This window comes from Sminthopsis crassicaudata, chromosome 2, assembly GCF_048593235.1.
Source record: "Sminthopsis crassicaudata isolate SCR6 chromosome 2, ASM4859323v1, whole genome shotgun sequence".
Lineage (NCBI taxonomy): Eukaryota > Metazoa > Chordata > Mammalia > Dasyuromorphia > Dasyuridae > Sminthopsis > Sminthopsis crassicaudata.
In genome coordinates, this window is record NC_133618.1 from 513,304,813 (window position 1) to 513,323,926 (window position 19,114).

A 19,114-nucleotide genomic window follows, 5' to 3' on the forward strand; every position below is an offset into this window, starting at 1 on the left:
CGTATCTACAAAGGAACAGTCCTGCGTTCTCCACTGCCAAATCCTTCCACTGACGGTTACTGTTCTGAATCTGTGTCCAATTCCAGCAAGGTTCATTTCTGTTCCATATAGAAAGAAAAAAACACTACAATAAACAATAAAAACCTTATCATGGGCTAGGCCAGAATGCAATTAGAGCACCAGGCCTCCCCAGTGCCAAGTTAATCATTAAGGCACGCACAGGCATGCACAATTGAGCCAGTTCCCCACCAAATGAGCAAGGTTCCTTCATCTTATCCTTCAGTTCACTGCTCTTCCAGCTTTTCTGCTGCTCCCTGGACTTCCCAACACCCAATACATCCAAGGGGCCACTCCCAGCCACTCTCACTCGAGATTCCCAGAAGATTCTCAATCCCCCCTTTCTTGTGTCTTCATCCCCCCTCCCCTCTGGCCACCACCAGCCTTGCCTCTCCACCTCTCCCCCGGTACCCTTCAGGAGATACTACAAGGTGCCAACATTCTAAGAGCTCTGTGGCTTTTCTCAGGCATTAAATTGTAGTCACTCCAAATTAAACAAAAGGCTCTGCGTTACCCTGGGGAATGGATCCTAATTGGGATGGATTCAAGGGACCCATTTTACCCACAGTACAAATGAAGAAACACTAAATTTGAAAGCAAAAGTCTTGGGTTCAAACCCACCTTTGACATTTACTATATATGGGACCCTAGGCAAGTGACAACCTCCTGGGAGCCGTTTCCTTGGGAGACTATACTAGCTCAGCTGTGGTATGGTGGATAGAATGCTGGACTTGGAGTCAGGAAGAATTTATTCCGATGATAAGCCACCACCTCTCTGGGCCTCAGTTCCCTCATTTATAAAATAAAAGTGAGTTGGATTCATGACTTCTAAAGTCCCTTCCAAATCTAAATCTGTTATCTCTTCCTGAGACTAAGAACTCGACAAACAATCCTCTTCATTTCACTACAGCAGAGGGTAATGAAAAATGAAGGTTTGTTTGCACAGTTCAATCTCCACAATCCCTTACTTTCTACTCTGTTCTCTGACTTCATCAGTAAACTTATCATCTCTGCAAAGTTACTCCAGTCCCTATTCCTCTGGTCTCAGAACTCTTAATTTTACAGGCTTTGTCCTCATGAGCTTCAGGACAGATGATGTATTTGAAGGGAACTCGGGGGAGATGGTGTGTCAGCTCTGTGACCTAAACTCCTCTGGTATCATATCACTAAATAAATGTATAAGGTGTCTAACTTTGATCTCTTTGTTCTTTTTAAGGTGAGAAAGGAGTCCTGTGAAATAAGGTGTGAAAGAAAAAGGACATTTTGTAGGAGTGGTAGACCTGACCTCTTTTTTCAGACTCCAAAGCTCAGCTTCCTCTGGACCCAAGGACCATGGGAGCAGGAAGTGAATATGACAAGTAGAAGAGTGCTGACTTGACTTTTTTCCTACCCCTCCCAGGGTGGATACAACTGATGGGTGGCCCCAGAGCTATAGCCAGGATCATTGCTCTTAAAGTGGAACTCATGCTTTGAAGGCAGAGCCAGAGGAGGAAAGCACTTGTAGAGGAGGAAGACACACACTGGATTAGTCCCAGAGCAAACTTGACCCCACATTCCCACTCCTGTTTGGCAGGTCAGTTCTTCCTGACTAGGTGTGTCAGGAGTCCATTCTGGTCCAGACAGCGTCCTGGAGATCCAGCCTTGTCTCAGGCCTTTCTTGGTACAAGGAGGCCAAGTCATTTCTAGCACCAGCACATACTCAGACCTACTTTAAATTGGATCTGCAGACTCTGTCATGGACTTTCTCTCAAGTAGGAGCAAGCTCCAAAATTGACCTGGACAACTCAGGACTGAGTAATCCCAGAATCAAGCTGCAATTTCTAGGGCCATTCAACCAAAGTAGAGCTACCAAGCTTCCAGTGGTTTATCTGTGTGCCCTGACCATGAGCCCAAAAGTGAACTGTCCCTAAAGAAAGACATTAACCTGCCATTCATGTAACAAGACCTGCTACAAAATCATCCCAGGACACTTGGACTTCTTGTGGATGTGAAAACAGAGAAGTATTCTATGCAGGAGTTAAATGGCTATTAGAATCCCTACATTAGAAATGAACCTAAAGAGACCATCTTCTCACTCAGTTTCACTTTGAACCAAAAGCAAGAGGCTTTTAGGAACTAGCTCTTTCATCAAATACTGGGAAATAAATATGAAAGCGTTTCGCACACAGAGAGAAGTGAAAAAGTGGGTAATGGCTTCTAGAGGACTCTAAAAATCTCCCAAATGTCAGCTGGGCAAAAGCTGCTTTATCCTGAGGTGAAACAAAGCCTCAAAGTACCCTTCAATCACCTTAGTAGGAAAGTGCTATTTCCTCCATTCCTTAGACCCAATGTTCCCTTTGTAGAAATGCAGTCATGTCACCCAAACTGTTGACTCAAATATAATGAGTTCTAATTTACTGGTCAGACTACAGTTTGCCTGCTAGTCATTTAGTGGCCACATGAACAGAAATGTACCCACCCTCTCCTTCTTTCCTCTCTGGGTCACTTTACTGGCCCAGAAAAACTACTAGGTGGGTTGGATCTTTTTGATCCATCTTTCCTGTAGCTCATGGTGCTTTTGTCCTCAGCACCACCTTTTCTGCTGCCTTACTTACTCTGTGCCAGTTTAATCTTATATATTGCCCACTTAAATTAAGACTCTTCCTTAATCTCTCCGTGTTTCTCTGTCTCCCTTTGCCTCTCTTTGTCCCCCTCTCTCCTTTTCTCTTGAAGACAGTTAGGTGACTTGTCCAGTCACACAGCCAAGGTCTGTGATTTGAACTCAGACCCTTCTGACTCCAAGGTTGGTATTCTATCCACTGCACCACCTAGCTGCCTCCCTAATCTCTTTTAGAGACTTTCTTTCAACTACTCTAGTAGCAGAGAAAAGAAGGAAAAGGAGGAAACCAGTCTCCAGCTCGAGATAGATTGGAAAAACTTCAAGAAAGGTCAGTCTCACTGGGATGAAAGGGGTGTTCAGCCCAGCTCAGACAGTGTCTGGGAAAGCCAAGAAAAGGGTCTTTAAACACAGCAGATTGGCAACTGAGACCCTCAGTCCTGGCTCAGTAGTGGAGCAAACTAATGGGGCAGCCTCCAGTCCCAGCTCAGAAGGCAAATTCTGAGAAACCCAGCTGTTTCTTGGAAAGAACAGACAAAGCTACCTCCTGCAAACAGAAGGGGCTCTGCACTCAAATCCAAGGCTCAGAGCTGTACAGGAAGCTTGGGACAGCATCCCCTTTACCCCAGGAGCAGAGCTTGACCATAAAAGTCACAAAAGAGGAAATACAAAAAGGAAAGGAAAGAAAATAAGCAAGAAACAGAAAAGAACCTTGACCATAGAAAGCTACTACAGTAACAAGGAAGACCAAAACACCAACTCAGAGGTGGACAAAATATCCACAGAGGAAATCTTGAAGAATGATATGAATTGATCTCAGGCCCAAAGAGGCTTCTTGGAAGTGCTCATAAAATACTTTAAAAGGCAAATAAGAGAGGTAGAAAAAAAATGAGATAATAAATGAGAGATACACAAAAGAGTCAACAGCTTGGAAAAGGAAGGCAATTCCTCAAAAGCTACAATTGGACAAATGCAAAAAAAAAAAAAAAAATCTATCTTCAAAAGTAGAATTAATCAAATGGAAAAAAGAAATACAAAAGCTAACAAGAAAATCACACATTAAAAACTGGAACGAGGCAAATGGAAACTAATTACTATGAGATAGCAAGAATCAGTCAAGCAAACTAAAAAAAATGACAAAAATGGAAGAAAATGTAAAATACCTCACTGGAAAAACAGCTGACCTAGAAAATAGATCCAAAAAAGATAATTTAAAAATTGTTGCTCTACCTGAAGGACATGACCAAAAAAAGAGCCTAGATGGTATTTTTCAAGAGATTATCAAGGAAAACTGCTCTACTGTTCTAGAAACAGAGAGGAAAAATAATCACTGAACGAATCTATCGATCACTCTTCAGAAAGAGATCCCACAAGGAAAACCCCAAAGAACATTGTTACAAAATTCAGAACTACAGTCTCAAAGAAAAAATACTGCCAAGCTGCCAGACAAAAACAATTCAAATATCAAGGAGCAACAGTCAGAATCTGGCAGCTTTTGCAATAAAGGATCAGAGAGCCTAGAACTCATATTCCAGAAGGCAAAGGACCTGGGGTTACAACCAAGAATTAACTACCCAGTGAGATTCAGCATCATCCTTCAGGGGAGGAGATGGAGCTTCATTGAAGTAAGAGACTTTCAATCAATTCTGTTGAAAAAACAGAACTAACCAAAAAAGGAAAAGGAAAAAACTCAAAGACAAGTTTTGAGGAGAATTGGTACAATATGAAAAGCCCCATATTTGGCATCTAGAGGATCAGATCCCATTTCAGATCCTATCTCTGTCACTGCATGATCTTGTATAACCTTCAAGGCTTCAGGCTCCTCATCTGTAAAACGGAGGTAGTCAGAATGGAGGACCAGCTCTAAATCTATGATCCCATCTGCCTAAAACTTTGTGCCATTCTATCGCACCTTCCCCACCCACTCACTGCTCCTTGAAGCCTTCATCCAAAAAATCCCTCTGGAGGATGACATCCTGCATGTCTAATTCTAATGTCAACACTAGTGGAGTGTGTGTGTGTGTGTGTGTGTGTGTGTGTGTGTGTGTGTTAGAGAGAGAGAGAGAATGAGAGCCAGACAGACAGAGAGAGAGAGACAGACAGACAGAGAGAGAGAGAGAGAGAGAGAGAGAGAGAGAGAGAGAGAATGAGAGCCAGACAGAGAGAGACAGAGACAGAGAGAGAGACAGAGACAGAGAGAGAGAGACAGAGACAGAGAGAGAGAGAGAGAGACAGACAGAGATACCCAAGTGCTGAAATCCAAGGACTTAATGGTGGTCGCTAAAAGACCCTTTGGGAACAAAGTAGATCTGTGGCTACAGAATTTTTCCTTATCTAAACCCAGATGCACCACTAAACAGAATCCGGGGCTCCTGGGTTAGCTTGTCTCTAATCTAATCAAGACAGTTGCTCTGGTTCAATATGGGATATAGAATTTAACCTTCCTCACTTACTTCTGGTTACCCAGTTTTTCAACACATGAGAAAATTCTTCTGAGAACACTCCTGGAAAAGGTGACTGGCTTCTCAGTGGAGGCCAGTTCAAAGGGCAGAGGCCAGTGGGGGGCCCCATGAGGCAGCTGTTCTGCCTCATTAGTCTTGTGTACATGGGGTCAGTGGTTCTGGTACAAGGCAAAACTGCATGACAGCACATGCCCAAGTACCCCCGAGCACGGAGCTCAGAAGGGCCAGGGCATAGCCTCTAACAGTCCTGTTCAGTCCTCTTACTGTGCTGGATTCAGCTACATTACTCCTAAGAAGCCAGGCTTCCCCCTTAAAAGTAGTCTGGAATGAAAAGCCTAAATTCATGTCCTATACCTCTGATGATTTCTGCCATTGTGAGTGTGGGCAAGTCTCTCAGACTCTCTGAGCCTCAGTTTCCTCATCTGTAACATAAGTAGGCAAGATTAGATGACCTCAAGGATCCCCGCTGGCTCTAGAACCATAATTCGCTGATGCTAATGGCAACTGAGCACCAGGAGTGTTTCAGTCTCCCAAATGCTATGAAGTGATCCGGAAACTGATGTCCCAAACATAAGGGACATCACTTCCATGTGAATCCTGGTTCATCAACCTGAGATCTCTCCTCAAAGGAGGTTACAAAAATTCTTATAAAGCGCCCTTAGAGGGAACGGAATAAAAGTGGGCTGACGGGTACAGGTGGGGAAACAAGGCACTTGTAGTGAAAAGGCACTCACGAAAGAGCAGCAAAATCTGGAGAGATTGACATGTTTAAACTAAGCACTGTGAGCAAGGTGTCAGGTGTGGGGCTGCCTGACTGCTACCAGAGACATCCAGAAATCAGCTAAGAACAGGACAAAGGATTTCGGTATCCAGTCACCTGAACTCTCCTTGGTTCTGCACCTGGCTCACAGAGTTCAAGACCATAATACCATTGACTTAAGAGTCAGAAGGAAAGTTCGTGGTCCAGTTTTTTCATTTTATAGCTAAGGAAACTGAGGTCCAGGGAAGTTAAGTCATTTGTCTTATGTCACACAGGTAAGAAATGATAAAAGCTAGGATTTAAACACAGGACAAATTTAGCATTTGTTTCATTGCAACATGTAATGAAGCCTCCCTTTCCTCCAGATATCAGCTTCTTCTTCTGTAAATTAGAAAGAATTCTATTATTCTTTCTGCTATTCCTAAAAATAAAAGGGATGCTTTGAATCCCACCAGAAAAAGAGGACATAGAAGCTGACAGTTCTCAGTAGTTATTATACCATGCCCATGATAGGGATTCCTGCTAAGGCATTATGCTCCCTGGCTCCACTCAGGGTCATTGGATGGATGGTGGTACCAATAATGACTGACCTCCCTGTGGAGTTCTTAGCTTTGTTCTAGAGTGAGTTGTAGATCAGAGGTGTCAAACTGCCCAGGCTCTGAACCAGATTAAGATGTAATTAAGAAATGTTTAATAACAAATAAAAATATAATAAAACAGATAATGCTAATTTGTGGTTTGAGAATATTAATTTATGGTTTTCTAAATCACTATGCGGCTGACCAGCAGGAATCTGTTTCTATTTGAGTTCAGCATTTTTGCTCTATATAGTAGACTCTAGGATGCTGGGCTTAGAATCAGGATAACGCAGCTTACATACAGTTTTATTTGCAGTCATACTAGCTATAGGACCACAGATGAGTCACAATTTCTCTCAGCCTCAGTTTTTTTGGATTTTGGAGGGTTTGTTTTTCTGTTTTTTTGGTTTTTTGGAGGTTAAGTGACTTGCCCAGTCTGGGTAACACAGCTAGTAAGTGTCTGAGGTCATACTTGAACTCATGTCCTCCTGATTCAAGAAGCATGTGCTCTGTCCACTGCACCACTTAGCTGCCTTAGTTTCTTCATGTGTATGATGAACATAATATCTATAATGCCTACCTCATAGGTATCAAAGGATACCAGACTAAAAGTGCTTTGCTGCTATAACTGATAGTTGCTATTAATATTCTTCTGTCCAAGGCTCATTTTGAGAAGTTGCCAGAGGCACTTTACAAGGGACAATCCATGAATTTCACCTCTCAAGATGAGAGAATCAAAGTAATAGCTTGGAGGAGAAAGGATTCTTCCCAACTTCAAACACTAACTTTTCTCATCAGGAGAATCATCCCCAAGAATCACCTTTCTCTCTGTCCCTTCTGTCCACTACTCCTGTTTCACTGTGCTCCAGTCTTTTCTACTAGGTAACTGGTAGACACAAAAGCCGGACATGCTGACTGCAACAAAAAGTCACAACTGAAAGCTTGGAAGCAAGAAGCAGGCAGAAAAAAACTCTTAAAAGGTCATATAAGAACTTGAAGAAGCAAGTAGTCAGGAGCTATTTTGTGTCATCACAATCTGAATCATCAAGAAAAAAAAATGACATCATGATCAGTATACTGTGTCTCAAAAAGCAAAAGGTTCTTAACACATTTTAGAATATTCAAATTAAAACAAGATGATTGGGAGCTGTGAAGGGCTCTTCTGTCATATGAAAAATAAATTTAGGTGAGATGGTTCATTCCTTGACAATGTCAAAGAAGTGAAGCTTTGTTAAATGCATGAATCTGAGGCAGGGAAAGCATTGAGTCAGAGGATCTGCATTAGAAGCCTAGCTCTGTCTCTTATATCTACCTCTATGACCTTCAGCAGCAACTCATTTTACATGTCAGACTTTCAGATTCCTCATCTGCAAATGAAGGCATTGAATCCAATAACCTTTAAGGTCCCTCCCAGCTTGAAAACCATGACCTTCCCAGCTGGATTCCAATAAATAGTGAACTTTCCTTTTAGTAAACCCCCCTGTCACCTCTCTTCTAAAAGAAACAAAGGATCCCCTCTAAGTCCTTTAGACTATGGGGGGGGGGGGAAATTCCCTCCTAAAAATATAAGGCATTACCCTCTGGCTATTGTACCCATATACAGAGGATACCCAGGCAGAGACAAAAAATACATGGAGACAGGTGCATCCATAAGATGCAAACAAAGAAAAGCTCAAAACTTTGAGTAGAAGCAAAAACAAAAAGAACTTTGAAGTATGGGAAGGATAGGATAGGACAGTTAAAAAAAAAGAATCAGATAAAAGGACAGAAACAATAGTGGTCCTGCAGAACCTTGCATTCCTGCCTGCCTCCGAGGTCAACCATGGCAGCTGTCCGAAACAAGGCACCGTTTCTTCCCTTCCTAGCAACAGGGGATCAGGGAGAAAGAAATGCCCCAGGTATCCAGGCATTTTAAATGTCCCAGCCGAGGATGGTATTTCTCAGAGGCATGGGGAGTCGGGAACAGAAAGATTAGTGGAATTTCCTCCCTGCCCCCATTCAGTGTAGTGTCAATGCTATAGTAGCAGTAACCGGGGAAGGAGTCATAAATTTCAGGGATCTAGGATTTACAACAGATCACAAGCCGTCTATTATACCAAATCTTCATCTTGTTTTATATGTCATTGATTTCTTAAACAGTCCTAGTGAATCTATGAACCCCTTTTCAGAACTGTTTTAAACTTATCAAAGTAAAATACAAAGGAAATCAGTTTATACTGAAATAAAAATATAGGGTTTTGGTTTGAGTTTTTTTGTTTATCAGGTTCTTGGACCATCCTAAACTCTATCTGTCCCAGGTCAAGAACATTTTCCTTCTTAGTATGTAGGTTAGAGAGTCCCCTGGTATTCAGAGCAGTAAAATGATAGCTAGTTAAGTATCAAAGGCAAAATTTGAACTCAGGTCTTTCTGATTGTAAAATTAAGCATTATACCCCCTCCACCATACTCCTTCTCCATGGGAAGGGAAGAGGAAAGGTAAACAGTAAGAAGGATAATTCTTCCAGTCCTACTTCTTACTCCCTCATCATTTCCCTATTCTCAGTCCCAGGTCCCAGCCCCTGCTACAACCCCATCTTTCACCCCAAGTTCCCTTTCCCCAACTGTACTCACAGATGCAGGCAGCTGCAAGCAGGCGTCCAGCAGCATATGGAGCAAAACAGCTGGGGAAGAACGGTTGTACCATGTAGTTGGCAAAGGTGATGGCAATGATGGCCTGGCTGGTGGGCTCAATGATAAGCAGGGAAGTCCAGAGTCGGATGAAGGCCATGAAGCCCCCAAAAGCTTCAAGAATGTAGGCATAGCTAGCCCCAGACTTCTTGATGGTGGTCCCCAGTTCAGCATAGCAAAGGGCTCCAAAGACCGAGAAGAGGCCCCCGACCGCCCAGATAACAAGAGAGAGACCGAAGGAACCACTGTACATGAGCACCCCTTTGGGCGAAACAAAGATACCAGAGCCGATCATGTTCCCCACGATCAGGCACACCCCATTGAGCAGGGAGATCTCCTTCTTCAGTTTCATCTGTTCGGGGCCTGAACTGGGCCCATTGGCCAAGGAAGGAGCATCTTCATCATGCTGGGCAGCCACTTCATACTTGGTGCTGTCAACCATTGTAGGGGAAAAAAGGAAGTCTTCACCAGCTCCCTGGCATCTCCCTCTGAGGAAGAAAGAAAATGGTCCTGAAAGAATTGGACATGTGACTGACCCCTACAAAAGCCAAAAGGGGCAGCCTGACCCCTCTTCACCACCCCTGGAGTTTCCCTTCCCACCTCCTATGCATCCCCTCTCAGTTCTCCACATGGACTCTACCTTGGCCTGACTGAATCTTTTGGGAATAGAACCAATCAATTAGCACCATTTCTTAGGCTCCTACCATGCGCCCAAGTACAGAAGGTATAAATGAGAGACAGGCCGTTCCACAGAAGAGAAGAAGCCCTCAGTTTCCTCCACCATAAAGATCATAGCTTTAAACCCAGACAGCACCTCAAAGGTCATCTGGTCTAACTCTCCTTTTTTTTTTAAACAGAGGAAGAAAGTTAAGGTCCAAGGGAGGTTCTGTTATTTGCTCAAGTGACACAGGTAATAAATAGCAGGAGCCAGGACTTGTACGCAAGCCCTCTAGTTCCAAAACCAGTGTTGTTTACACCGTGGCGCATAATTTCCTGTAGAACAGGCCATAGAAATTATTCAACAGAGAGAAAGAATGTTGAATTCCCCTGAATCTCATGTGAAAAGAGGGAGTAAACAGGAAGATGATGATAATAATCCCTTCAGCTGTTAGGGTGGGAGCCCTTCACCCAGTGCTGGGTACAAGTGTAACTGTCCTGCCAAGGCATTCGTCAGACTGTTGCACAATATTAAGCACCAACTTAATGCACAGCCCCTTCTGTCTCCATAAGGAAGAAGGTCCCCTAGCCTTGATGATCTGCCCCCGGAAGGTACGGGTTTCATGGCACTCTTGATAAAACGGAAGTTCCACTCATAACTCTACAAGGCACTGTGCTATCAAGGAACATTCCTTGCAATCAGAATTCACACCATGCTGCAATATCCCCAACCAGCTCAGTCATCACCTGTAAGAGATGCAAGCCTTTGTCATCAAGAGGGGTCCACTACTGTCCAGCACTTAGCACAGTGCCTGACACTTAGGCAGGCACTTAAAAATGTTTACTGATTGACTGTCACTAGCAAGGGAGCCCATTACTTTAAAAATACGAGTGGCTGGGTTTGAGTAAAAGGAGAGATAAACCTAAAAATGAACAAAGATAGCCAGAGAACCCTAGGGGACACGGCTTCTCAAACAATAGGACTCACGTTAAGAAAGTGAGGTTAAGAGGTTAAGTGGCTTGCACAATAAATAGCGGAGAGGACACTGACTCCAATCCAATGCTCTTCCGCTAAACCACACAGCAGTCCCATCAGACCGATTAATAGAAAGATACTTATTCGAATCCCATGAGGAGGGCCAGAAGAGAAATAAGAAGGCAATGACAGAAAGGCAAGAGGGACAGCTGGAAGGAGAAAGACATAGCTGGAAATACTCAAGGCAGGAGACAGACAGCTGAGGGGAAGACAGGTGGAGAGATCCCTGGGAACACTGGGAGAAAATGGGCTAAAGAGTAAAGACAAAGTATTTAAATAGAAAATATGAGTGGGGAATCAGGAGAGGAAAAAGGCTGAAAGTAAGACTTACACTTTTATCCTAGATATAGCAGCCTCTGGCAGCGGTAGTGTGGAAGATCCAGCTGGCCTCCTAGAGCTCTTTTCTTGGAGTTTTCAGCCTGTGGTAAAGAGAAAGACTGGGCAAACACATATGGATTTAACTCAAGAAGGGGGAGGAGATGGGGGAGATGAAGGAATAGAGGAGGAAGGGGGAGGGGGAAGTTGGTATTAAGCAAGAGTCTAGGTCCAAGGTTCACAGGCCCTTCACATCTGCAAAAGGGGCTGGCTAGGACCTCTTCAATCAGCATTTTCTCAGATAAGAAGACCTCAGGAATCTCCTTTGTCAGCTCAGTCCAGAGATAGATCGGTGAAGGGGAGGGGCAGGCAATAGGGTGCCACTTCCGCCTGCACCCCAAAATATGCAGTCTGGTCACAGAGAGTTAACATGGGCAGCAAATAGAGTTCTAGTCGCCCTACTCCTGATTCTTCTCTTGCCCCTCAACAATTTGTTTTTAAACAGAAAAAGCTTTGTGGCGACCTAAGTTCTTTTGGAGATTTTCAGTCTAGAAATATTAGAGGAAGTGTCGGAAATGCTAGATCCCTGTGACACTGCTCCGTGAAGTGGCTTCCCCCTGCAATACTCCAGGCCGAGGTGGAAAACTCTGCTGACTTCCCCTCTGTCGACTGGAGCTGTCTCTAGTTTAGACCATTACCCCAAAGCTGAGTCACAAGCCATCTCATTACAAGCAAGTTCAAGAAATGGCCCCCTGATCCCGTCCTGCCCCACCCCATCACATGCCCTTTCACCCTGAACTATTCCTTAATCTCCATCTCAAAAAAGCGCACCAAGACATTGGAGGTAAACAAGGACACCACTGAAGTAGTTGTTGGAACTTGTACTCTGTGCCAACTGAGACAACACGGGTTCAAACCCCACTTGTGCTCCTTCCTATCTATATAAGTTTGCTCAAGTCACTTCAACTCACTGGGCCCGTTTCCTCTTCTGTGAAAGGAGGACATTGGACTATATGACTTCCAAGACCCTGCCTACTCTAAAATCTGTGCCTCTTACCCTATTGGTGCTTACCTCCAAAGCCCTAGAAACTCATACAAAATGATAATAACGATAATAATAAAACAATCGCATTTATATAGCACCTTTACATAGATATCCTACTTGCAGTTATTACATAGTAATCATAAAGCTACTAGTTGGATAGAGTTCTGTATATGGAGTCGAGAAAATAAATTTAAATACAGCCCCAGACACTGACTAGTTTGTGTTTCTCTGGGAAAATTATTTAACCTCTTTCTGCCTTAGTTTTTCATCTGTAACATGGGGATAATAATAGCATCTATGTTCCAGAATTAGTATGAGAATCAAATGAAATAACATTTGAAAAGTTGTTTTGCTAACCTTAAGGCACTATATAAATGCTCATTACTAATATCATTTCCTTTGATTAAAAAATAAGCATTCAGCCAAAATAGCGGAAGTTTATGCCACATTGATACCCAACCTTAAATGCATCCAACTGCCCCATCTCTTATTAACATAGAGCACTTCACCCCACCCTGAATGGCTCCAGGGATGTATCACTAGGCCAGGATTCAAACACAGCCTCAGACCTTTATTAGCTATGCGATCTGGACAAGTCACTTCTGCCCCTCTTTGCCTTAGTTTACTCCTCTGTTAAAATGGGGATAATTATAAAGTGCCTGCCACATATTAAGTGCTATATTAATATTGGTCATTATTAAACCACAATTCTATGTCTCTTGTCACGCTAATTCTCACTCATTGCAAACAGACTCAGAAATTATAGTGATGAAAATCCTCATTAGACACCTTTTCACCCATAATTTTTCAGACTTTCTGGGAGTTCATCAAAATATAAAACTCAGGTAGGTGTAGAAGGAAGAGATCTTGGAAATCATCTTTCCTCCCTGCATTTTACTAAAGCCTTTAAATGGAGTAACTTCTCCAAAGTCATTCGGGTATCAGACTGAAGCAGGATTCAAGAGCGGGTCCTAGCACCCCAAAACTAAACGGACGGAGTGCCTGCCACGGAGGACCACGGGCTTCGAGGAGTGTGCTCACTTCCCATCCTTGGCAGCCCTCCCATTACTCTCTGCAAAGGCATAGCCTAGATCCCGTAATGGAGTGCAACTATATAAGGGAGAAGGAAAGGGGAAAAAACCTGGGGAGACAGGCTGATGTCTAAGGAAAAGCAACAAGCCCTCGGACCTCTTGGCCGGATAATTCCATACCTATAACCCCACTGCAGTACACAACATCCCCTAGCGGACACACAAGGAAGTGGCAAAGACTGAATCTATTACTTGCTCTAGTGCTAAATTGGACAAACCAAGTCGGCCAGGGAGCACCGTCAGTCAGCTAGAGAAAAAATACCCGGTCCCTGCCTTCAGGCACCCTGGCAGGGAACACAGCGGTCCGGCCTAGCCCCAGCATCTAGCATTCATTCTCCCCTAGGTCACTTGGTTACTATGACCAACTGTGGCCGTCCTCAAGCTGCCTCCCCAGCTCATGACACCTGATGGAGGCAGCGAAATCCCAGCCCACCTGAGGCTCCCCACAGTGACCGTGGGGCTCCAAGGAGACCATGAGTGCTCCCGCCCAACTGCCTCCGAAACGTGGCCATTTTGGGGGCTCTGGACAAAGCAGTAAACAAGCACCAGTCACTTCTTTTTTTGGATAGGGAGTGAGGGAAATTCCAGATTGCAATGAGACCCCATAAAGTTGGGCAATAAAAACCTTCTGACTCACAAAATACACTGAATGGTAGAGCTGGCAGCAAATGCCCATTCTCAAGGGTTAACCCCTGCAGCACGCTTCCTCTGGAAAACCAGGACAAAACCCCCCGAGTCTTAGATCCCCAGCCCACAGAGTAAATGTTAGGACACACTTCCTCCCTGAGAACCAGGGTGCCCTGCCTCCCTGTTTCCTGGCACTAACTGGTTTGCACTGCCTCCCATAACAACAGAAAGCAAATAGAAAACATGCACTTTCTCATCAGGCTAAAGCCCCCATAACCCCTAAGCATGCAACTTTGCTCCACCCCCACCAGTTACTTTGTTTTCTAGACTTACTGTAGCTGACAAAGACGGTCTATTTTTAAAATGAAATACAAAACATGTTTTGCTCCTGTGGCCCAGGGTTCCCATTAATAGGGGGGTTAACATCCCTGAGAAGGGGACCCTGCAGGGGAGCTTCGGGAAGGGTTGTCCTCCCTCATTTTTAAGCTTCACCCTTCCTTTCTCCCTACTTTCTTTGCCTCCCACTTCTCCTTCTCTCTCACGTCTTACCTGTCCTGTGATACTGGGGCAGGTGCAGGGAAAGCAGGGGCCACAGTAACTCCAGAAAGCAGGGAAGGGGGGACAGGTGCTAGGCAGGTTAGCCAGAGTGCTAGAGCTGCAGCAGTCACCAACTTCTGAGGAGAAGCTGGAAGCCGGGGGTGGTGGGGGACCGAAATGAAAAACAGGAAAACACATGTGTGACTCTGACCGGCAGGGAGGAGGGGCCAGGGGATGGGCTGGAGCTGGGACAGCCCAGGCAGACTCAGGGTATCTCAAGAGGTGTCAAGAATGGCACCGAATATTCCCCAGAACTTAGCCATGAAAGGAAGTCTGAAGTGCTGGAGAGAAAACTTGGCTCCACAGTCAGGAAAACTTGGGTTCAAGTCGGTCATCTGACACACCAATTGTGTGTGACCATGGGGCAGCTTAACCTCTCAACACCCCCTGGCAGCTCTCTAAAATGGCAAGCCACAGATGAGGGGCAATCTGATTTGTGGAGGAATTTTCATTCTGGAATCTCTCTACACTGAAAAAGTCCCAATTCCCCTTCCAGCAGCACTAGGAGACCAAAAATAACTAAGCCACAGTTCCCTTGTTCTTCATATTTTATCTATTCAGTTTCCTTGCTCTTTTGCATCCAATGAACACCTAGGATATCAGAGAGTTTGGCTCCCCTTTCTGACATATTACGTCCCTTTTAATTCATCTCTTACCCATTCTCTACCCATTGAACATCCCATCTTCCCTTAAATCTTCATTGTTCAGATCAGAGGGTAATTAAATGACTAAAACCCTAAGCTAAAGCATCATGGCACTTAGAGAATCAATCTTAGAAAGTTGTGTAACATCATGGGGCTAGTCCCTCAGCTAGTGGATAAGGTGAACCCAGGATAGGATACTCCAGATCAAGGAAAGCCATTTGGAAGAACCTCAGTCAAGTACACAAGACCCCAGGCCAATCTCAAGCCAGGAACCCTGAAGATCTATGATCTGCCCATCCCCGCGAAGTTTACTAAGTGAAATTCAAATCACTCATCAAGTTCAAATCACTCAACAAGTGCCTAACATGTACCAGGCACTATATGAACTACTTTATAAATATTACTTCATTTAATCCTGATAATAACCTTGCAAAATAGGTGCTAATATTACAATCCTTTTATCTATGAGGAAACTGGGGTAAATAGCCATTAAGTGACTTGCCCCGGGTCACACAGCTAGGAAGTATCTGAGGTCAAATTTAAACTCAGGCCTTCATAATTCCAGGCCCAGAGCTCCATCCACTGGGCCACCTAACTGCCTCTAACTTCTCTTTTTGGAGGGGAAAAAGCAATAAAAACAAATAAATATAAAATAGGGTTTGTTTGTTTGTTTGTTTGTTTGTTTTTTAAGTAATTTGAGGGCAGAGCACTTCTAAATGGGACAATCAGGAAGAAAAAAAAGTGTTGTTGAAAGAATCTAGTGATTTTACAAGGTGAGGAAGGGTTTGGAGGATAGCTTGGATTAAGACATAAAAGAGATCCAAAAGAGAGATGCAAGAATTTTTTGCTGAGGGTATACATTTGTGAACAAGCATTTATTAAAGCAAAGTACTTTTATAAATGTCATTTGATCCTCACAACAACCCTGGGAGGTAGATGCTATTATTTTCTGTTTTAAAATTGAGGAAATCAAAGCAGAAAGAGTTTTAGTGAGTTGCCCAGAATCACAAAGTTAGTAAGTACAAGAGAATGAATTTAAGTCTTAGGAATCTTAAGTTTATATCCAGCACTCTATCTCTTGCAGTTCCTGGAAAAATAAGCAGAAGTCAGATTATAAAGATGAAGGAGGTGGAATTTTATTCTGGTGGCAGTTGAGTGACATGTCATGTTCAGCCCTATTAAGACCAACTATCCATTTGACTACTATGGAGGCAAGTACTAGAGAGAGGAAAGGCTGAAGTCAGAAAGTCTAAGATAGTCTATGGCAATAGTCTAGGTAAAAAGTGATAAAGTCCTGCACAAGGGTGGTAGTTCTGTTAGAGAAGAGAAAAGGGTACATACAAAGAGAATTCACAGAGACAGAAATGTCACGATTTAGTTACTAATCACATAAGCTGGGGAAAGTTAAGGATAATTCTCAAGGCTTCAAACTTGGATGTCTGAAAGAAAGATCAGTCAGTCAATAAGCATTTATTAGGTACTTACACAGTACAAGGCAGAGTAGCTAAGCATTGGGAGATAAGGAAGACCAAAGTACATTCCCTGCCCTTAAAGGGCTTACATTCTAGTGGGGGAGATATGTCAATAATTCTGTATATACAAGATACATATAGAGTATATCAAAGATAATCTCTGAGAAAAGACAATGAAAAGATCAGGGAAAAACTTTCTGCAGAAAGTAGTGCCATCAAAAGGAATATAAAAATTAGAAATATGAATGGAGTCAAGAGTTGGGGGAGAGATGGACATATTGAATTTGAGCTATCTGTAGGACATCCAGTTGGAAATGTCCATTAGACATCTAGAGTTCAGGAGAGAGACTAAGGATGAATTATGAATCTGAGAGTCATTTGGAAAAGAGATGCTCACCATGAGAGAAAGTGTAGAGGAAAAAGAATTAAGCCCAGAATGGACCCCTGGGTTGACTGTATGCTTATATATAAGACCTAGTGCATGGATGATAATCTATCAAGGAGTCAGAGAAAAAATATCTAGACATACAGGAGAAATCAACATTCTGAAAACCCAGGAAGGACAGAGCATCCAAGAGAAGATGGTCAATAGCATCAAAAAGTTCATCACCAGAGTTCAAAGGAAGTGAAAATTTTTAAAAGGTTGTGGTTTAAAGAGATCATAGATGCCCCTGGAAAGAACATTTCAATTGAGTGATAAGCTACAAAATCAAATTGTAAGAGGTTAATGAGTGAGAATAAAGGAATTGGAGGGAATAAATCCTAATCTTGAGAAATTGCTGCTGGATTCTTAGGGGCTGGAGTACCATGCTTCTCTTTAGGTACCTAGGCAGTTTCAAATAGATTCACTTCCAGGAAGCCTGGTTCCTTCTTCTCACATTCCCTGGCTCATTATGCCCATAGGCCCCTCAAGGGAAAAAAATTGCTTAAGGTTTAAATTATGGTTTAAAAACCTAGAATTTCCTTTAAAAAGGTCAGTTTTAGAAACTGAGTGGATGCCCATCAGATGGAGAAAGACTGAATAAGTTATGATATACAAATGTAATGGAATATTATTGTTCTATAAGAAACAACCAGCAGGATGATTTCTGAAAGGCCTGGAGAAACTTATATGAACTAATGCTAAGCGAAGTGAGTAGAACCAACAAAAGAATATTGTACACAGCAACAAAAATATGTAATGATCAACTATGATGGACTTGGCTCTTTTCAACATGAGGTGATTCAGGCCAATTCCAATAGAGTTGTAATGGAGAGAGCCATCTGCATCCAGAGATGGTGGGAATAAACGTGGATCATGACACTATTTTCATCTTTTTGCTGTTGTTTGCTTGCTTTTTGTTTTCTTTTATTTTTTTTTCCTTTTTTGATCTGATTTTTCTTGTATAGCATGATAATTGCATTTAGGGAAGAGGGTTGGGTAAAGGGAGAAAGAAAAAATTTAGGGAAGAAGGGAAGGAGAGAAGGAGGGAAAGAGGAAAGGAGGGGAGAAGGGAGAAAGGGAGAGAGGAAAGAAGGAGGGAAGGAGGAAAGGAAGGAAGAAAAGAAGGAAGGAAGGAAGGAAAAAGACAGAGAAAACAGGGAAAAGACCAAGGAATTTCTCAGGGTGTTTGTCTTTGTTTTTAACCATGTCATAGCAAAATACAATATTCTTTTACTGCTGTATCACTAGGGAGCCAGGAAAAAGCCCCTAAGTATGCACATGGTTCACTACCACTAGGAAGAACAACACTAAGCATGGTTTTAAAAAGAAGGGAAAGGAATATCCCTTGATACAGGGTATAGGAAGCTCTTTCTTTGTAATTCAACCGAAAAAGCAAGGAGAGGTAAAAGATCATAATTTAAAGGGATAATAAGGGATAAGGAAGAGACATCTGGGCATTTAGGCTGTAGGGAAGGTGCCAGTAAAAAGGAAGAGATAGGAAATTAGACTGCATCCTAATCAAGAGGAAGAAGCTCAGTTTTTAAAAATTGTATCTTATTAAGATGTAAACCCAGACTGTAGATGTTCCATCCTGAATAGAGTCAAACTTGGGGAAATATTTAAGCATCATTACCTCTCAAAAGACTTTCTCACCGTGGCAGGTCCAGGATTAGACTAGATGTTCCTAGGTAACTAGTGCTACTATAGAATTACCTTGACTTCCAAGGATACTCAAAGGCTCAACTTATGGTAGATAGTGGTTCTGTGATCTGTGGTGGCAAGAAACTGGAAATTGGAGAATGGCTGAATGTAATGGAAAATTATTGTTCTATAAGGCGTGATCAGCAGGATGATTTCAGAAAGGCCTGGAAAGACTTATATAGACTAATACTAAGTGAACTGAGTAGAACCAAGAGCAACAAGATTATACAATGATCAATTCTGACGGACATGGCTCTTTTCAACAGTGAGGTGATTCAGGCCACTTCCAATGGTCTTGTGATGGAGAAAGCCATCTGAACCCAGAGAGAGGACTGTAGGGAGTGAGTGTGGATCACAACATTGTATTTTCACTTTTTTTGTTGTT

At 43.0% G+C, this 19,114-nt stretch overlaps 1 protein-coding gene across 2 annotated transcripts in view; it reads right to left on the bottom strand.

Annotated features, from left to right (window-relative positions):
• SLC7A7 (solute carrier family 7 member 7) overlaps nt 1-19,114 on the bottom strand; it is a 43,587-nt gene that overhangs the window by 8,766 nt on the left and 15,707 nt on the right. The window contains exons 1-3 of one of the 2 annotated variants that reach the window (XM_074294226.1): nt 14,441-14,636; nt 11,145-11,232; nt 9,064-9,608 (exon numbers count right to left, since the gene is read on the bottom strand). In XM_074294226.1, the coding sequence (XP_074150327.1) occupies nt 9,064-9,562 (499 nt within the window). In that variant the 5' untranslated portion in view covers nt 9,563-9,608; nt 11,145-11,232; nt 14,441-14,636. Of the gene's footprint in view, nt 1-9,063; nt 9,609-11,144; nt 11,233-14,440; nt 14,637-19,114 lie in introns of those variants that run through there. The other variant, XM_074294225.1, reaches the window with a different exon arrangement.